The 22052-nt window shown below is 36.7% G+C and overlaps 1 protein-coding gene across 2 annotated transcripts in view; it reads left to right on the top strand.

Annotated features, from left to right (window-relative positions):
• The window catches only part of LOC120625416, a 54675-nt gene extending 32953 nt beyond the window's left edge, over positions 1 to 21722 (top strand). For both annotated transcript variants that reach the window (XM_039892478.1, XM_039892477.1), the window contains exon 2: positions 20323 to 21722. In XM_039892478.1, coding sequence (XP_039748412.1) covers positions 20349 to 20753 — 405 coding nt within the window. In that variant the 5' untranslated portion in view covers positions 20323 to 20348 and the 3' untranslated portion in view covers positions 20754 to 21722. The remainder of the gene's footprint in view (positions 1 to 20322) is intronic.
• The last annotated feature ends 330 nt before the right edge of the window (positions 21723 to 22052 follow it).

A 22052-nucleotide genomic window follows, 5' to 3' on the forward strand; every position in this document is an offset into this window, starting at 1 on the left:
ATACCTAGGCCTATTTATGTAGTACTAATTATAGATGGGAAATTCTTTCGCGTGGGACCAAGATGTTTTAGATTATTTTCACTTATTGCTGCTGTTTTTTCTTGTCCGGCTTTGGCCGTGGCTAGTTACCACCCTACCGACAAAGACGTTTAGTGTTCCGGTGCGATGTAGCGTAGAAACCGATTGGGGATATGACTACCATACTCCCTAACAGGTTAGCCCTCTACCATCTTAGACTGCATCATCTGTAACCGTCTTCTAGTGGAGTAAACAAAAACATTTATAAACTTTAGATTTCTTTTTTTTAATTTTCTCTACTACTAAGCCCGTTTCTGCAACTTAATTGACTTGATATTTAAGTGAAATAAACGATTTTTTCAGCCATTATTCTTTACAGTGCCAAAAACAGTGAAAACGCCCCGCGCACGTCTCAATTTATACTCGCGGAATGTTGCTAGCACACAAACTTTTTCTTAATTTCCTATTTCATGGTTTAGAACAGTAGAGGTAAAATAATTACTTTCAACTGCTAAATGTTGGTAAAAAGTAAAATGGTATGAAGTGACTAACCGTGTGTTTGAGAAACAACTCTAAAGCGGAGAGGTTTTTGATTCTTCAATATTAGTCGTGTACCTGTATGTTCTTAAGTCTGTGTCCCTTTTTGAACTGCATTATGGAGAATTCTCAGGAAAGCAGGTTACCGAACGATGTTTTCCTTTACCAGTACAGCTAGTTTTAAAGTAATTATGAATTATAAAGTGGGTAAATTATTAAACTTTTGATACTTTTGAATTCATATTGGTCAGATATTTTATTGAATTGATAATATGTTTTACGAATACGCTAATAACAATGATTTAATTAATAAAAAGTGTTCAAGAAACAATTAAAATTTGATTTGAGTTGATGGGTATTTCTATATAAATAAGACTGCATTCTCGATGTACTCCAGTCCTACATGGACTCGAACGATGCAAAAATACCTCCCGGTGTCTTCGTCACGTTACATAACGTCAGATGCCAGCTGGAGATAAACTCGGTCCCCCCGAGGGCGAACTTTACGTCCCAGCCACTAGGCAATAGAAATTACTACGTCTTCCTTAGCGCGGCATCTTGCTAGTGTGCCCGTCCCATTAAACTATCCAAAAACGGCCATTGTTTCAAATAACAATTTCACATCCTGCCCGCGATTGTTCAGCGCTATTCGAGCGTGAACCGGGAATCGAACTGACGTCCATAGAGGATGTATCGATTCACGCGGTCGATCACCGGCCCGGGTCAAATGCAACGACCCACAAAAAAGTTATTCACCCTCCCCTTTTAAGTTCTTTTGTTATCTGTGACAGGTTTGAGATTTCGAGGCTTGGCTGCGCCCTGATTATGTGACATTCAAGTCGTTGCACACTCTTAACCGCAATTTGTGACGTCAAATTATTACCGTAATCTTTTTATTTATTTCACACAAGGTGATAAGTCATAAAATTTCAAATTCAAAATTCATTTATTGCAAATAGACCAAGTTTATAAGCACTTTTGAAAAATCAAGGCCGTCTGTTTGTAGTGACTCTACCACCGGTTCGGAAGGCAGATTCCACTGAGATGAGCCGGCAAGAAACTCAGCAGATTGCTCTTTTCCAACGTCACGTTATAGTTTAACAGTCTTTAGAATTTTTCTGTTTTGTGAGAGATGAGAGCGGAAGAGAGATGAGTGATGAAGCAGTAACGGGCTAAGATGGTAACGGGCTGACTTCTTAGGGGTATGGCAGTTATATAAAAAACATACCCCGGTGTCTATGTGACATCGTACCGTAACGCTAAATTGATTAGCAGCTCTATATCAATAGGATGGTAACTCGCTAGCATTGAGTTGGTGGGTATTTTGATATAAATGCGACTGCATTATCAATACAGTTCAGTCCTATATGGACTCGAACGATGCAAAGATATCTACCGGTGTCTTAGTCGTTTATCACGTGACACAAATCGCCGTTCGCTACTCGTCAACCGCAACTAATGAAAACAATCCACGCATAGAGTATAAAGACCTCCTTTATAAAACTTCTCGATATAATAGAATCCAAGCATTACATACCACGCTTGGTTAGCAGAGGAAATAGCATCATTATCAATATAATGGAATCCTAGTTCTTTTTAGATAACTCTGATGAATCTCGGACGCGTTCTTAGAGACCGCATCGCTTGATAATCTTATTTTATTTATTGCCTTTCTATAAATAAAATTCATGTCTTTTTTGTTAATAAAATCATGAGATGAAAGTTGTTGTATTGTTTATAATTTCTGCGCCCCGGTAGTTTTTTTTTATTCAGTAGGTACAGTCCAATCTGGGTAATCAATAAAAGAACTATGCCCATCTAGTTCGGAAGAGAGAAAAAATTTTTTCTCTCTTAAGGCGCAGCAGAGCAATTTTGGGAGTTTCTCAACGAGATTGAATCAGGAATGAGGAGATCAGTTGAAGATTCAGAGTTACTGACATAGCTCAGCGAGTCGCAAAGCTAGAGTGGAAATGTGCGAGGCACATAGCTCGGAGAACCGATTGACGTTGGGGTTCCAAGCAGTGGCGTGCATTTTATAAATGCACTGTATACCCTAAAATTGAAATATAACTCGTATAGAAGGAGAAATTTTGCCCTTTTTATGCAGTTGACCTGCTGAATGCATTCCCTGGTAACGGACCCGGTGCACGCCACTGGTTCCAAGGTGCTGGAATGGCGACCTCGCACAGGTAAAGCCAGCGTAGTCGGTCCCTAAAGAGGTGAATAGACGACATCAAACGTGTCGCTGGGAGCCGCTGGAAACAAGCGGCCCAGGACCGTTGATTTTGGAACTCCCTACAAAACCCCTATGTCCAGCAGTGGACTTCAATCGGTTGAACTGATGATGATGAAGGTGCAGACTTCTGCTAAATGATGTTATAAACTATTGAATCTCGAGAATGTTTTCCACTTCATGGTTATCCGCTCTACACGAGAAAGTAAAATTTTGTAGACAAAAAAAAAGTCGAAGTTACTTCCAACGCAAAATTTGAAGTAGGTTTTTATTAAATAGTTATTTTTTTCATTTTTAGAATAAACATTATTTTTCTAAATTGCTTATTTATACTGATAGCTACTAGCTCGTCAGCGTTTATTACGTAGCTTTAGAAATCCCGTGGGAATAATTTGTTTTTCTCCTCGTCCTTCCGACTAACTCTATGTCTATGTATTTTTTTAAAATTGAGTCTTATTTGTTGCGAAGGTACGTCTTTAAGGGAAGTGACTAACAAACAATCACACTTTTGCATTTATATTATAAATTACCAAGGGATTAGTTCAAGTGTTGCATTATTTTATTTTTGCATTTTAGTAGCTCACTCGTTTTACTTCTTGTCAGTTTTTCCCAATCGCTTATTGTTAGAACGTGGGGAAGGTCCGGCAAATAAAAGCCAAAAATTCTTAAATAGTATAAACAAGTCAAATAGAGCGTGTAATAGAAAACGGAAGCTACGAGTATGTGTGGTCTGACCCGCACTCTTATAAAATGTCGAGTGTTCTGATGGGACCGCAGACTATATAAGACTTCATAAAGGTAGGATACTTTGAGTATCTTCACCCTTTTTAACATATTCTAAGTACGAGTATATTATACACAATATTTTCATAATTTTTTAGTGTACAGTTTCTTTTCAAAATATGTAGTACGATTAAAAAATGTAAAGAACAAATTGGTGGAAATTAAACATAATAAAAGCAGATGATTATTGATGATATGATAAATTGAAATACTTTAATTTCTTTATACATTTTTTATATTTTTCAAACTTTCTTTGTACTGTAAAGTAATTAACTATTCGGGATGGGGCGACCCTTTTTGTGGGGTTGTTGTAAATAAACGTGGCAGTTTGGAAATAGTCCTAATGTGTGTTGACTATCTGAAAAATTATGTGGTGAGCTTAAAATCAAAGTAAAACATGATTTTAGTTCATTTATTCGCCTGGTTGATATAAAAAATATTCCACGCACAAGATTTTTTTAAGGTGAATTATCTCTATACTCTCTCTTATTATCTCTCTCTCTCTATGCTAAAATATGCTTCCCAATAGCTGAGTTTTTTGCCAGCTCTTCTCGGTGGAATCGGCCTTGCGAACCGGTGGTAGAGTCACAACAAACAGACTGACTTGACGTTTCAAAAGTGCTTATACACACGGTGTTCTTGAAAAAATAATACGTTGTTCGTACCGAATAATGAAGCCCAATCAATTTTTTTAGTTACAATTATGTCAACGCCTCACATGTGGCTATAAAAATTGTCGTTTATGTATTCTTTAAGATACTCCACATCCTAAACAGTTCATTATATCCAATCACTAATTAGATTATGTCACATATTGGAAGCATATTTCACTCTAAGGATCGTAAAACTTTCTCTTTGATTTGTAGCAGCGGTAATGTCATAAAAGCATCATTACTGCAGTTTATTATACACAGTGGCTCATTAATTTTATAGATGTTCTATGAATGTACCGTCAACTAACGCACGTCATTTAATTTGAACATGTCCTAATTGAGTCAATGAACAGTGAGGCAAAATATTACTCTTTATAAACAATTTTTTTAAACTCAGGAAAGCAAACGGGTCGCATATAGCAAGACCTAATATTAGGATATAATCCTTTATTGATCTTCTCGTCTCTGAAAGTCCACAACGCTTGCAAGAAGCGGATTGGTGGATTTTACGCCTTTGAGAACATTATAGCGAATTCCCAAGCCTACAGGTCTACCCACGATATTTTCCTTCAACGGTAGAAAAGTGATATTTAACCACCACGCTTGAAAGAAGCGAATTGGTGGACTTCGTACGCCTTTGAGAACATTAAGGTGAATTCGCAAGCCGACAGGTTTAACCACGATATTTTCCTTCAACGATAAAAAGTGATATTTAATGGCTTAAAACGCGCATAATTCCAAAAATTTATAGGCGTACCGAACTTGATCGACTCTCAAAGGGGGACCGAAGCCCTAATAATTAGGCTATCACGGGCTAAAACCCATGCACAGGGTTTTTGACCAGGGTATCCATGAGGAAGGAAGATGGCATAAATTTGAAGTTCCCTCCCCTTTATGAGTTATAGGTACAAAAATTTTAGGGTATGCATTGCTTTTGTGCATGTATGTAATGCACGCCACTGTTCATAGCCATTATTTAATACATGTAAGAAATATTCAATTAGCCATTTATAAATATGTAAACAAAGCGTCAGATGCTTCACACGCGGATACTTGCCCTCAGGTCGGCCGCAGCTTCCGTTAGTCTAGTAGCTTAGGGCTTTGGGGAATGTGGGAAAAGTACCTGTTCAGGATAACTAGCGCTATGATGGTATAGAGCGAATGTGAGAGGCAATTTGAGGGTCGATTGGTGCAGTGGGCAGCGACCCTGCTTTCAGAATCAAGGTTTGTGGGTTCGATTCTCACAACTGGAAAATGTTTTTTTTTAATAAATAAATATACACATCACCATCTAGCCCCAAAGTAAGCGTAGCTTGTGTTATGGGTGGGGTGTGTAATATAACTGATGAACAATTTTATGAATAAATAAACCTACATAAATACTTATAATATATATATATGACACTGAAAAACATTCATGTTCATTACACAAACATTTTCCAGTTGTGGGAATCGAATCGTATTATTTCAAATGTAAAGATAGACTTATTATTGCAACGTTGTTTTTGGCAAAATATATGCATACAATTTTTAACAAATAACAACTTTGCTTAGAAACAGATTACAAATAGATTGAATATAGAAAACGGACGTTAATCCCTGCAGATAATCGTTTCCAGAATGCAAGCTACCGTTTTTCTAATTTTCATCAATATCAGTTTACCAAAGAACCAAACAAATAAACAAACAATTATGACACAGTGTTTATGTATTTATTTTTTTAAAGAATTAAGATTGTGGCAATTTGATGATTTACGATTATGAAATTTAGGAGTTCTTGTGTGTGAATTGCTCTAACTTCATATCTTAATATTAATTTACTGTGAGATGGTGATTACAAAAAAAATACCCGGCTAAGTTGGTTGTGGGCTCTTCTTAGACCAGGTCGCGTTTGGGACCCGCGTAGCTTAAGTATTAAGTTGGCGAACGATGTTATCACCATCCCCTTACCACTATGTAAACATATTTTTTTTATTTATTTTTTTATTACACAAACGACTAAAAATAATATTCTTCGCATCCTGAAACTCACATGAGTTTATTTGGACGCTGACATGAGTTGGTTTGGACGCTGACATAAATGTATGCACGCTTCACAAGTGCCTGTGAGAGGTCTACTCGAATAAAGAATTTGAATTTGAATTTGAAATAGACTAAAACAACTTTGTACCTGGTTAGAAAAATAATGCGACCTAACGGAACCAAGAAGTAAGTACCCTACCAGTATCAAAGGAGTTAACAAATAAATTGTAGTTCAATTTGTGACTATTAGTCCGATCGCAGATTATCTCAAATTTAGCGCCCGCATCGCCGCATCCCTCTTGGATATGTACCAATCTACATACGTCTGGGATGATGAGTAAATTGTATTTTAGCAAGTCACTGTTTATCTTCCCGACAACCGGCTCCCCTATGTTATTTAGGAGTGAAAAGTATGATTTATTTAACCAATTGCGCAAGGCAGAGGGGTTGTGTGTTTCCAATGTTGGAATTTTTACCAGAAAATAGACGAAGCAGAATTTTATTGTTATATAAGGTTGTTCCTTTTTTTCAAGTTTATAGACGAGCGCTTCACTGCAATCATATCTGATGGAAAGTGATGATGCAGCCTAGAAGATGCCTATTCTCTCTTGATTTGAAGGTGCTCATATTGTAGGTACTGGGGAAAATGGAAGCTGGAAGGGCATTCCAGATCCTTGCGGAGCTAATCAGAAACGAGGATGCAAAGCGCTTCGTACGCGGTCGCGGTATATCAACCACGCAGGTACCTATGAGTTTTTCTCCACGGGGAAAGGAGTGAAATGTTATCTCTTCGCGCAACTTTTTCAACTCTCCGAGCATTGGCGCACAAGTGGAGATAATATTAAAATTATATGTTATATGAAACGGGGGTGGACTTCTCCTGTTGCCGTGTTCGGCAGGTGGGCACGATAATTTTATACCTTGCCCGGGGATAAAATCGGATATTTGTCTCCTGCTTAAGCTAACCGTGCGGGGGTACGTTACAAATAACATTTCCGAGGCGTCACGCGGTCCGAGGTGGAGCGCTCGTTAAACTGGATGTGCTCGATTTAGCCAAACCGTACCAACGCTAAGTTCAGTTTAACTTTAGACAGCACGAGTTTAGCTCGACGCCAAGGAGAGGTTTACGTACGAAATTAACTTTTCCGTTGACAGTATATTGTTCTTGATGTGATTTTTTACTGCTTGCGGTAGGGAACATGGAATATAAGTGATGCTTACTAATATTATAAATGCGAAAGCGTTTGAGTTTTTCAAAACTTGAGTTTTTTCATCGATTCCGTTGAAAGAACAGAGAGTAACATTCCTATGTTATGTTCCTCTGTTCTTTCAACTTTATCCCAGGAAAAAAAGGCTCCCACGGGATTTGTTATAAACGTGGGCCATAGCTAGTAAGGTAATAATCTAAGTTCCCTAAATAGGGGGTCTAAACCTCAAATTTCTCGGAGTTACGCACGTTTCAAGGTGAGCGTACCTACGTTGTAGGTAAATATCCTCCAGAAACCAGCATGCCTTAGAGTTGTTTATAATGTTTTCAGGCCTGTGAAGTCTACCAATCCGCACTGGGCCAGCGTTTTATAAAACTTAGCAGCTAAACTGGTCCCGATTATTATTGCCACAGGCGTATTTTATTCCACTAAAAGGTTTTTTTTAAATATATAAATTTACTACGACAAAATACACATCGCCATCTAGTTCCAAAATAGCGTAGCTTGTGTTATGGGGAGTAGAAGACTGATGAATATTTTTAAGAATCCGGCGAACTTAGTTCCGCTGATCATTTTTTTTATGAATGTTATATTTTAATACCCATTATCCTATTCCGGTCTAAGAGGGATCCAAAAAAAAAAAATCATAAAAATTGGTCCAGCCGTTCTTGAGTAATAAATGGTGTATAGAATAAAGAAAGTTTTGTACTTTCTTTTACACCTATAGATAATACATGAATACTTATAATATACAGATAAACACCCAGCGATGAAAAACATTCATATTCTTCAGACAAGCATTTTTCAGTTCCACAATAGAACCCAGTCTTGGCCTCAGAAAGCAAGGTCGCTGCCCACTGAGCCAATCGGCCGTCGAAATCTTACTTGACAGATCATGGTGAAATTTACTTCACAGATAGGAAGCTCGCATCCAAGAAACAGTCACAGGATACTTGTTATTTAGAAAAACGTCCGAGAGCCGTTACACCGGGATCTATACACTTTTAACTTGTCAAATTAGATGTGCTGAGACTTTTACGTACGGTTCGCTTCACGAATTCCGTTTGACCTTTTACTGTCAATTATCGGGAGGAAGAATCCATTCAAATGTTTTGCCTACATCCTATCCCGATCGCTGTCACAGGCGGGCGCGGAAGTCTACCAAATTATACCAAATTTGACAAGGGGGGAGTTACATTTACGCGCGTGTGACATGTTTAATATGTACGTCGCAGATGTCACAGATCACAGAGGAAATATTATGGCCTTCGTGCCTTACCTTCGTCTTCTATTTTTGATTACTAGCTTTTCTTTGTGCCAAAACACCACAATGCACCTTGCCAGTATCAAGCAGCGTAATTAAATAAATAAATGTACTACGACTATACACACACCGCCATCTTGCCCCAAAGTAAGCGTAACTTGTGCTATGGGTACTGGGATTACTGATGAATCTTGTTTTTTATGAATAATATACAGATAAACACCCAGAAACTGAAAAACATTCATGTTCATTACACAAACATCTTCCAGTTGTGGGAATCTAACCCACAGCCTTGGACTCAGAAAGCAGGTTCGCTGCCCACTGCGCCAATCGGCTATCAAACTAAAACTAAGTTTGGAAAAGGCACGAAGTAGAGTGGTCACTAAAGAAAAAAAATCTGCAATAGTCAACTGTTAACGGTTGACACGAGACAGCTTACGTCATATTACATGTTGTGACGTTACTACAAGGTTAATTTATTTATTAAAACAAAACAAAAGGAGGAGGTTCTTAATTCGTTTGTTTTTTTATGTCTGTTAGCTCAGAACTCAGTCATTTATAAACTGATTTGAAAAAGTTATTTTTTTGTTTGAGACGGTACTTTCCATGTGATCCCATTTTCACTACATCAGGATATGGTGTAGGTCTTGGAGAAATCGAGGAAACTCTTCAAATATTATAGGGATTATAGTGCCGTTATTAGGTAGTATTAGGGTGCCGGGAATCGAAACCTACTTCCTACTTAAATTCATAGCGCTCCCCTTTTAAATTTCTTCAATAACCCGATTTTTAAGCCATTTTGAGAGCCTTAACTGTATAGTTATATTACTGCGATCAGCATTTCGAAGGCTCAGAGGAAGCTACTACGCAAAGCCGTTAGCGATATCAACACTCGAGACCGCAACGCAACACTGCGTGTCCGGTTTCACGTATCAATATCGAGCACTTGTCAGAGTTCACGGGAAGACTGTCCGTTGGGCGCCATCTTGCGTCGCGTCGGCGCGTGCGCTGGAAGTGTAGACCACTAATATCATAACATTGCGTTATATTGTAGGTTAGACTGATTAAACCTATACTAACATATACTACAAATATATAATATTTATAAATAATGTATTAATATATAAAGCGTTGATAGCCCAGTGGAATATGACTTCGACTTCGAGTTCGAATCACGCACTTCTAACTTTTCTAAGTTACCAGCCTAGGCGCTATTCCAGACTAAGTATAATCTATTTCTTTGTCTAATTTCATCAGGATCCGTTCAGACGAAATCAAAAGTGAATAGGCATCTTTTAGGCAAGCGCGCTCCAACTTAGGCTGCATCATCGCTTACCATCAGGTGTGATTGCAGTCAAGCGCTCGTCTATATACATGAAAAAAAGCCGAGCTGGTGTGATCGAGAAACAAATATCCATCGAAGATTTAGTATTTAGAAGATAGTAGAGTATAGATATAGTATAGTATTAGTATAGAAGCTTAGCTTAATTAGGTATGGATAGGAATTTACAATAAGTATTTATTTCTGGGATACCGTTTTCTTGAGGATTGTATTCTTATAATACAATATTTGGGCTTTATAGACCGCAATATAGTAAATTGCACTTAAAACAGCGATTTGAGATTAAATTGTTTGCCCTCGTTTAAAAAGTTATGTCCAACACTAGTGTTTATTTTGATTGTATGAATTTATCATAAAGCATTTTATATCTGATGACATTTTCATGCTTTAAACAATTATTATTTATTATTCATTTTTAAATTTTTAAAATTTTTTTTTAGCTCTAAGAGAAAATATAAATTTTATAAGTTTAAAATGCATATAAAAAAATTCGGAACCTACATCGCGGCCTGAGCGCTTTAAACTATAGATTAAGATAATAAAAAGTTTTAAAAGAATAAAATTACAAATATAAGCAGGTACAATAGCCGGCCTTATCGCTAACGAGCGATCTCTTTTAAGCTTCCTTTTCCAAGAAAAGTGACAGTATACGGTTAGGGTGTAAACAAAAAAAAAGATAAATAAAAGAAATACACAAATAATAATTGATAAGTGTTAGGACCAATACAGACGTATATAGATTCCAATATAAAGGTAGAGGTATAATTAAATAATGTACAGAAAAGAGTTTTTAAGTTCTTTTCCGGTAATTAACGCACTTTTTTTCGGGACCCTTCAACGTACGATTGTTTATCTCGGCATTTTATATCAGTGTTGATTCCCCTCAAATCTGTAGACTGTGACGGTTGGTACTTTGAATCCTTTTTCGAATTTGAATGCGATTTTCTAATAAATAAATTAAGTAACCGTAAAAGTAACGCAGATATGTATCTGTTTGTTTCGAATGAAGGGGCTTTGATAAGCGCCACACAGACTAATGATCATGGCGGTGGGCGGGACTTCACTCTTTGTTGTTATTTTTTCGCCAAATTAGTCCTCACTAATAATCAAAAAGCTTGGGTGTGAACAATTGCTCTAACCAGGTTGTTTCTTATTATTATTATTATTTATTAAACTCTTTATTTGTATACCACAACATTAACATATTTAAAATATAACAAAAACAGAAACATATCGAAAGAAGTAGTAATACAAAAGGCGGCCTTATCGCTTAATAGCGATCTCTGCCAGGCAATCTTAGAATTAGGAAAAAAAAAGAAGAGGAGAATAGACTGCTGGTGGTACAAATATTAAAATACATACATGCGAATAACTACATGCTAATACATAAACTAGTGTACACAAAAAAATAAAAAGTAAATAATATAATTAATAAATAAATATAAAATTCTTAAATATTTTCAAATGACAATGTGAGATGGTGATAACAAAAAGAACACCAGGCTATGTTTGTTGTGGGTTTTTCTTAGACTAGCGCTCGTTTGGAACTCTCATAGCTTTAGTGTTAAGTTTACGAATGCAATAATCGTCATCACTACTTACATAGTAATGTACCTACACATTTTGTATGTAATGAACGCATCAAAAGTCTATGTTGCCTATTTGAATAAAGAAATATTTGACTTTGACTTTGACTTTGACTTGATAAATACGACAGTGTGTTTGTTTGTTTGTTCTTCCTTTCCGCCTTATTACTATGTTTTACGCCATGTAGCCGAAGTAAGCGTAGCTTGTTTTATGGGAAGGTACTAAGATGACTGATAATTTTTAAAATCAATAATATACATAAATACATATAATATACATATAAACACCTACACACTGAAAAACATCCATGTTCAGCACACAATCATTTTTTAGTTGTGGGAATCGAACTCACGGCCTTGGACTCAGAAAGCAGGGTCGCTGCTCACTGCGCCAATCGGTCGCGTGAAGAGAAGGGGTGGTGACAACTGTATTATGTCACACGGCATGGCACAAGTGCAATACAATTATGAGAATCTCGATTTTATATTTTTATATTACTCGATAAATCGCTGGAACTGCCCGCGCTAAACACGTGTTCCCCATTTCTCCACATTTTTGCAGAACTTTTTCCAGACATTTCTGCGCATATTCCGACAAAAAAAAATACGCTTTTATTCTTTACCGCGTAAACTATCTGTGTACAAAAATTCTCCTGGCTCTGTTTCTACGTGAAAGAAGGATAAAGCATTCTTACAGTTAAAAACAAATTACAAAATTTACAAAAGTGCATCATCATCATATTATCAACCGTTGTATCCTCCCAAAAAAGTGGGAGGATACCCCACAATGAGAAGGGGATAAGTGCAGACTGGTGGACTCCGCACATATTTTAATTGCTTAGAACGCACATTGCTTAAACTGAGATTCGAACTTAGCCCCCTAAAAGTGAAGTCGAAGTCCTACCCATTGGGCTACAACCGCTTCTTATAGTGCATTCATTTAAAGCTTATCGTCAAGCTCCTACCTATGAAATGTAAAGCATTAGAAGATGTAATCGTACGTCAAGTTAAAAGTCCGTAAATAAAGAGGTAAAAGTATGTTTTTGTATACAAAAATTACCATTCGTATTCTAGGCATATCAATGAAGTGTGTCTTGCGTGAAGATTAACACTTGGATAACATTTTTACGGAGTCCTTTATTTACCTAATTCAACCGTATTATATGGCGGTGATACCTTATTTTTCATAAAGAAAAAGTTTAAGATGTTTCGGGCTAACCAGTTATATTAAATTCATAACCCAAATCATAACAAATATCAAATAGTAAAATATTTCTTTATTCAAATAGGCACATAGATGGCACTTTTGATGCGATAGCAGTGAGTAGTGATGGCGATAAATACAATCGTAAACTTAAAACTAAAGCTACGAGGGTTCCAATCGCGCCCTGGTCTAAGAAGAAGCCCACAACAAACTTAGCCGGGTGTTCTTTTTGTTATCACCAACTCACATTGTCATTAGAAAATTTTTAAAAAGCAACCTGGTTAGAGCAAATTATTGTTTACACCCAAGATTTTTTATCGTTTACGTAATCCTTTATACTATAATAGGACTTTTCTATAAGCTTTCGCTTAATACAAACTTTGAACTTCTTTAGTGACATCCCCAAGATATCAACCGGTAATTTATTGTAAAATCGCTTGGCTGCATGTCTTTTTCTGTAGGATTTTAACTAGCCCCGGCCGAAGCCTCCCAGTATACCACATAAGGGAAAATTCAGAAATTATGAATTCTCAAAATTATTACGATGGTGATGTAACCGGTGTATAACCTGTCCGAATAAATAAAATTAGAGTATTTAATAAACAAATGGCACCTTTCGAAGTTTCTTATGATTATTATTTAAACGGTAGTATAAACCAATCTTAGATTTTAAAAAAAATGTTCTGGGTTTATCTTCTTTGATGATCTTATTCTGACAAGACTTTTATAGACAGACTAGAAGATTATTTATTTGTTTATCCGATGTAGGTAGGACTATGTTGGCCATATCTATACACCCTTAGTTGGTTTTTAACAGTTTTTACTTTCGCTTCTTTTCTATCTTCTTTGGGAGAGGCGGCCCTTGACCAGAATTGGGAAATGAGGATGATATGCATGTTTTGCGTAATATTTTCCTAATACCATACCTAAATTAGGTAAAATTCGTTACTATCTAACACTAATGTATAAAGCTGAAGAGTTTGTTTACTTGAACGCGATGATCTCAGGAACTACTGGTACGATTTGAAAAGTTCTGTCACTTTTGGATAGCCCATTTATCGAGGAAGGCTATATATCGTCACGCTAAGACCAATAGGAGCGAAGCACCAACCAAGAACGTTTCAAAATCGGGGCTTTTTTTCCTTTTGAGAGCTTTCGCTACGTGCTCTGCGCAAACGGTTAAATCATGTATCACGAAATTGTTCCCCTTTAAAAGTTCTAAAGAAAATTCCAGGACAACATATGTCTATCTTTTGAGGTTGACTTATACGCGGAAGAAGTCGCGAGGAACCGCTAGTAGGTAATAAAAATGGCTTTTATTAACTAATGTTTTCGAAGCCTGTAACTTTGTGTAAAAAATCTCATATTAACGACGTTATTCAATCATTTCAATGTAACTGATGGGGTTCACATCGTACCATGTCCAAATTTGCATATTATGCTCGCGAAATCATACAGATAATAAATGAGCTTATGACGCAGCCAGCTGTAATTCCACGCTCTAATTCATGCGCATATTTTGCAAACGCACTTTATTGCGCCGCTTATCTTAATGTGCGTGAGTCTTAACACTTGCTACTTTTCAGTTACAATTCCGTCTTAATGTGCGTTTGTCTTAATATTTCCTAACTAGTGATAATAATTGTTCAATGTTTGCGTTCTGGACTATGTCTTTAACCCCTTCTCATTGTCATTCTCCATCCATGCCTTGATTGGCGCGGTGGGCAGCGACCCTGCTTTTGAGTCGAAAGCTTCGATTCCAACAACTTGTGTTGGTGTGCGATGCAACACAAGTTTGTGCGATGAACACGAATTTATTTTAGTTTCTGGGTGTCTATACGTATATTATAAGTGTTTATGTATATTATTCATAAAAATATTCATCATTCATCTTAGTATCCACAACACAAGCTACGCTTACTTTGGGGACTAGATGGCGATGTTTGTATTGTCGTAGTATATTTATTTATTTGTATTTACTATGATGATGATGATGATGATGATTTATTTATTTATTTATGTTCAAGTTTTACCATAAATTGCATAAAAAAAACACGTAGTAGGTCGCTATTAAGCGATACGTAAAGCTATATACACATCACGAATGGTCCCAAACATATTTCAACTAGTACACCGTCTTAAATGTTGCGTACAAAGGATTAAACGTTTCCATATCGCGTACGCTAAATCCCGTAGAGTACAACCAGTTTAAATCGCACGCAGATTAGCAACACTTAGAGCAATTAGCCGAAACAAAGCCGCCGTTAGCCGCTCGCGCCGTACGGCTAATCGCCTTGTCCCTTGTTTTTGTAAGTACCGTTTCACGAGTGTTGTAAACTGAATGTATTATAGAGTCACAATACAGATACAGAAATACATATTGGACGGCGGATTGACAAAGTGGACAGTGACTTTCTGAGTCCCAGTCAGTATGTTCGATTTCCACAATTGGAAAATGTTTGTGTAATGAACATGAATGTTTTCCGGTGTCTGGTTGTTCATCTTTCTAGTATTAGTATTTCTTAGTCCAAGGCCGTGGGTTCGATTCCCACAGCTTTAAAATGTTTGTGTGATGAACATGAATGTTTTTCAGTGTCTAGGTGTTTATCTGGATATTATGAGTATTTATGTATATTATTTATAGAAAATATTCATCAGTCATCTTAGTAACCATGACACAAGCTACGCTTACTTTGGGGCTAGATGGCGATGTGTGTACTGTCGTAGTATATTTATTTATTTATAAATATTCGTTAGTCTTAACACAAGCTACGCTTACTTTGGGGCTAGATGGCGATACATTGACGTAATATGTTTATTTATTTAAATTAGCCGTGTCTTGACATTTCTTGTCTGCAGTAACTATTCATGGCCGGAACCTCTCACCAGAACAGGCAAGAGAATATTAAAAAATTATAAACTCTCCAATTATCTCTGCCGGGTATCGAACCCGGTACCTAATAATCTGTAGTCAAATACGCGAACCATCAGAATTACAACGCAATTGTATTAGTCATTTACTACGTGAGGATTTCATTTCTCATCGTTTCCGAAAAGTCATATCTCCCTCAGCATACTTATCGGCAACTCCTGCGCACGCCGCTATCGTCTGTCATCGCATCCGGTATTCGGCGAGTTTGCGCACCACCTTATACTAACTGACAACAACGTTTGCCAAACATCCGACCGATTAAAAACTCCCGGTAAAGCCCACTCCCGAACACAATGTCTCTAAAACAGGTAGCCTATCTGGAATAGGTATTTATAATAACAAAGGACCGACCAAGTCAAGTTGGTATATGGAAAAACATCGAGCGAAGCATGTAAGGAATACGTTCTACATAGTGCCGTTCTGTGCCTTTCGACCTGAGGGTGTTAAGGTTAAGCCTAATGTGCCTTTACACCGACAGCCACACTGGAAAAAAACAATGCTGGTTTGTGGCAGAAATAAGCACGGCCTTAATACATCCCCGGACGGGCTCTGTTCCAAAAAGCTCTACTTGTACAAAAAACCTTTAGTTAATAGTTAGCGCCTCAAGTCAATAATGTTGCCAATGCTGCTGTACACACAACTCAAAACTAAACTTAATTGAGACATCTTAAAGTACAGCTGTCCTTTTCACAATGTCTGCCGTGGAAGAGGATAGAAATATTTATAGTCTTCCCAATTTAGTTTAACTTAGGGAGAGTTGTTTGTTGAAATGAAACAGAATTGGCACCAATACGAAGATGAATTTATAATAGAGTAGTTTTGCGTTTTATTGAAAAACACCCGAATATAATCTCAAAATTAATTAAAGATATATTTAATATCTGAATTGGTGTTACAGATTTAGATACTAACCTGGAGCTTATTTCTAAATTATTTTATTGTAGTTAAAAGGCATTCTTTCGGGCGTTAAGGGTTTTTAACCATTCGGGTTTTCATCCCCTTAAAGAGAATGAAAAACTGATACAGTGCCATATCAACCAAGTAGACTATAAGGCTCAGACATAAGAAACAGTCAACAGACAACAACAACAAGACAAACTTATGAGCCCGATATTAATGTATCACTATACTCACTATAACGAAAGTTAAAGTACGCTCTTTTGATCTCAGCTTAACATCATTTGACTCAGTAAATCGGACCACACTTGATTAGGTCCAATATCTTTAGTAGCGACTTCGTGATTTTGTAACGTTAATATCAGAAGTAAGATGTGAGAAATAAAATTGATTTCCGCATCAATAAATAAAATAAACAAAACAGTTCGCAATCTGCGTCTTAACTTAAGAAAAACAATACTCGTTCATCGCTAAGGAATTTGTTGTTTAGTAAATATATCATCGGCTTATAAGGCTGGGTGTAACACGCCGGATATATCCAACGATAAACAGAGCTGCTAATGATATTGTATGATGACGGATGAGGTACTCGAGTACACTTCGAATAATAACGTTATAGGTGTCGAAATTTCTAAGATCGTGGCTCATTAAGTTGGCATTTTATTATAATCTGTATTTCGAGATTGTTTCCATCCTATCCATTCTATCCACTTCTAGAAATTAAATATCAAAAATCCACTTGAATCTCCCAAAATAAATAATCAAACATCTTCTGTACTAATTTAACCATTTAAAGTAAAAAAAAAAACAACTAAAATAAACTTGATAAAAAAATTGCCTACTCTAACTCTCTATTCTCTAATTCAGGTTAGATCGTAGTTATGGTAATATAATTTAAAGTATTAAAAACAGGGATAGCACAACTTCGTCTGGGGCGCTCCTTAGCCCCTCGCTACACTCAGGATTCTACGTGCAGCACCCTCGCTACGTCGCTCCTATCTGGTTTTAAGGTTGGCAGCTGGGTCCAGCTCTTAGAAACATGATCGACGAATTTGCTAGCTCCACCTTTCTTTCTAATAATATAGTGTGTAATGGTGCAACGCATTTATTTTTATTGTAAACAAAGAAGCTTACAATACGGAGAGGATGACTCCGTCAACATGTAATTTTATTAGCAACCCATTGTTTACACGTCGGTATCGTCCATCATCGGATCCAGTCGCGCCGGCATGTTTACGCCTGGCCTTATAAACCGCTGGCTTGTTTACCAAACTACAGTAAACACAATAGAATAGTGAGCAGAAAGTTAAGATGTGATTTAAATTATCAAATTTAATCTAAACACTAAACCGGACTAAACTGTCAACTATCAACTCCCAGAGAACACGTATGAAAATTTAACGAACATTATGTACAAAGAGTCTTTGTTTTTCTTTGTATTGTTTCCTTGTTTTTGTAACGCAAAAATGACAGGGCGTTATAAGTTTGACGTGTCTTTATGTGTGTATGTGTGAGTGTGTGTGTGTGTCTGTCGCATCGTGTTTCTTGAACTGATGCACGGATTTAGATTTTGTTTTTTGATTCCACTACAGGTTAGCCCTTGACTGAAATATCAACTGGTAAGTGTTGATGCAGTCTAAGATGGAAGCGGGCTAACCTGTTAGTGAGCATGATAGTCATATCTCTAACTAAATTACTAAACACACTAAATCGCTTAGCGGCACGTCTTTGTCGGTAGGGTGGTAACTAGCCACGGCCAAACCCTCCCACCAGACAAAAAGCTCTGGTTATTGCACTACAAGTCAGCTTTTAACTGCAACCTGCTGGTTAGTGGAGACGCAGTCTAAGATGGTAACGGGCTGACCTTTTATAGTTATGGCAATTATATTAAGCTAATACCCGTAATCGGTTTCAATGCGACATCTTATTGGAAAGCTTAATAGCTTGAAAGCACGTCTTTTTCGGTAGGATGGAAACTAGCCACACTCGAAGCACGAACATGACCAGAGAAAATTCAGAAATTAATCACTTCCAAACGAAACCGGGACGTCCCATTCATAAGACCACAGCGACTACCACTGCGCCATAGAGGTCGGCATAAACGTGCCTCTTTGTCTACTCGAAACCCGATCTGGCATGTCTTCCGTCGAAAATATTATAAGCATTTGTGATATCGAGCCACTGTTTATGAATCGGTATCAACAAACCGACGGACGTTTTTCCACGTAATGAAAACAAATTGGTTCTCCGGACTCGATGGCATTCTCTTTACCCATAAAACGTAATGGGCCAGTTAGGTACTATACTCTAACATGTTTTACCGTTTATAGAAACCGATTTAGGAGTTAATATGTAGGGTCCCTCTAAGACTATTTAAGCGACTTTTTGACGTGACAACGTCTTTTGTCTTGGTTTGCCGGGTGACACTTCAAGAAACTGCGTTACGCTCCGCTCACGTTATGCGCTCACAATGAGAGCGAGTGAGAGGCACGCGTCCCTTCCACTCGGGCATGGTTAGCCCGCCTAAGAGCGAGAGAGACAGACATAAAAAGTGAAAGGCACGCTGTTTCATTGTACGCAAATGTATTGCAAGTTATTGTATGTATATTTGTATATAAATACGTATGTATGTGTAAAGGTAAAAATAAAATTTTGTTAATATGAAATTCAGTGCGAGATTCTTTGTATAAATTAATGTTTTAAATATAATTCTTTGTATAAATAAATGTTTTAAATTGTTACTATTATTTCATCCTTCTTCCTACTATACGAATGAATATTCACATTAAAATTATTTTACCACTCAAAGTCGTTGTCACGTAAAACTTTCGCCCGTATACCGACTTTACAGGCAACCCATTTTTTTAATCATTTTATATGGCTTAAAAATGTGGGTAACTAAAGCAACTCCTTAATGGTAATTTAAAAGTAATTACATGTCTACAGAGTAAAAGCAGGATTTGATTGTTTTAAATGGTTCATCTATAGGTATATCTAATAATAACGCTTAAGAGTTTCGTTCTTTGTTTTAAAGTGATAATGTAAACTATCCTGTTGGAATTTAAAAAAACTTTTTAAAAAAAACTAAAATTTAAAAAACAATTCAATCTTCACCCCCCGAAGGGTGTAAGGATGATAGAATTTTTCTAGTTATGAAAATTCAGGTTGACAATTAAAACAGTGAAATACGTCTTTTAGGACAAATGTCGACTCACGTGGACGACCACATAAATAATGATAATATTAGAACTCATAACCACCTACCTCTTTTCTATGTTTTTTCCATTGCTTGCCTGGAAGAAATCGCTATGTAGCGATTAGGCCACCAAATTGTACTCTCTTGATATGTATTTATATCTCTGTAACTACTTTTTTTCTTTGGTGTACAATAAAAGTGTATTCATTCATTCATTCAATAATGATAAATAATAATAATGACCCCGGACGGGATCGATATTAGTCAGGCATACTCCAAAAATCTCCTGTGAGATTGTGCCATTTATGACAAAATAGAATTTCTGGTTTAAAATGACGAAATTATCTCGAACAGTTTTAGCACGCTACCATTTTAGTGTGGAATTTATACTACTTGTAGTGGAATTAAAAAAAATAATAACTAACACCACCTTTTCCTTCTTTACAGATTACCTCAACGCACCAAATACCAAAATGTTTAGAAAACCGCACAACCCACGAGCTAGAAGGCGGCTCTTCGAAGCTGACGACCTCACCGAGGCAAGGATCGACAACTTCGTGAACGTCCTCAAGGAGTCCGCAAAAAGAGATCTGGTCGAGAAATCACGTAAATGGAACTTTGATTTCGCAAACGAAGTACCTCTAGAGGGTACTTACGAATGGTTCTCTTGCACTAACACCGATACAGCCGAGTGGGTGGGGGTGAAATCTGAAAAGGCCTGTGATAAAAATGAAGATTCCTGCCTCCCTATAAAGGCGGAGAATGAAATTACACCAAGATGTAGAGATGACGACGCACTCCCGATTTTAAGGAAGCGCAGAAGGAATGCTGAAGTCGTTACGGATAAGGCGGTTAGACGTAAAATTAGTTTTGAGTAAAGTTACGTTTACCACTTCAGAGTTCCTAGCGAGGGATTTCTTATCGACGTTTACTCAATCGATCGTTTGAAAGTTACTAACTTCTATCTGTATGGAAGAAAAGAGCGCTAAACAGTTTTGTCACTTGATGGCATTCTTAAGATTCCATATAAATCGTAGTTTCACGCGATCAAATAAGTAAACTTAGTAGAAGTTCTCACACTAGGCACTCACGGTTGCACTGTTTTTACAAATTAACTCCAATATGAAGAAAACACTCACTCCGCTAGTAGTAAATGGCATTCCGACGGAATAGATATGCAGTGTTTTGTCTCACTTTTTGACACAGAGGCAGTATCAGCCTTGTTAAAGATTAGTTGCACCGGTTTTTTTTTAACTAGCGCCAATCTGATGAAAGATAAAAACACTCCCTTTATTATTAAATGGCATACCGACGGAATAGAAATGCAGTGTTTTGTCTCACTTTTTGACGCAGTGGCAGTATCAGCCTTGTTAAAGATTAGTTGCACCGGTTTTTTTTAATTAGCGACAATATGATGAAAGATGAAAACACTGCCTTTATAAGTAAATGGCATACCGACGGAATAGATATGCAGTGTTTTGTCTCACTTTTTGACGCAGTGGCAGTATCAGCCTTGTTAAAGATTAGAAAAAGACTACTAGGCTGATCATCGGCCTTTCTACCATCGTTTAAAACAGTAGCATCTTAAAATGAGTGTTTTTATATCTGACGTCCTAAAAAAAACATTAATCCGAAACAAAACGTCAAAATTATTATGATAAAACCTACTGATTTAAGCGAAAGGAATAAGGGGTTTGTATAATCACGATTGAGTTGAAATTTGATAAAGTAATGATCAATTAAATCCGAAAATTATAAAAAAAAATTGAATTTTATATGTGCCTGGTTTTGAACATTCTAGTTTTTTAGAAGTAGGTATTTTTAGTAAGAACTTTAAATTTATTTATAATAGTTTGGTTTAGTTCTTTTAATTTTATCGATTAGAAATTATAATATGTACCTTTATTTATTTCTAAAAGACTGTTTTCGTATTGAAATTCTTAGTGGTATTGCATTTTTTTTTGTAGTTTCTATAATTAAGGCTGTAAATAATTTTAGTTCATACTTTTGTGTTGCCATTCCACGACAAACATCGCAAATAAGTAGATAGTTTAATCTAACATCATTTTAAAAGTCATTGGTTTATACTGTTAATAACTAACTAACTTTGACTAACATTTTTTATGGTACTAAATTATTATTGTAACAAAACTGTATCTGTAAACTGTAACATTCTT

Source organism: Pararge aegeria, chromosome 7, assembly GCF_905163445.1.
Source record: "Pararge aegeria chromosome 7, ilParAegt1.1, whole genome shotgun sequence".
Taxonomy (NCBI): Eukaryota; Metazoa; Arthropoda; class Insecta; order Lepidoptera; family Nymphalidae; genus Pararge; species Pararge aegeria.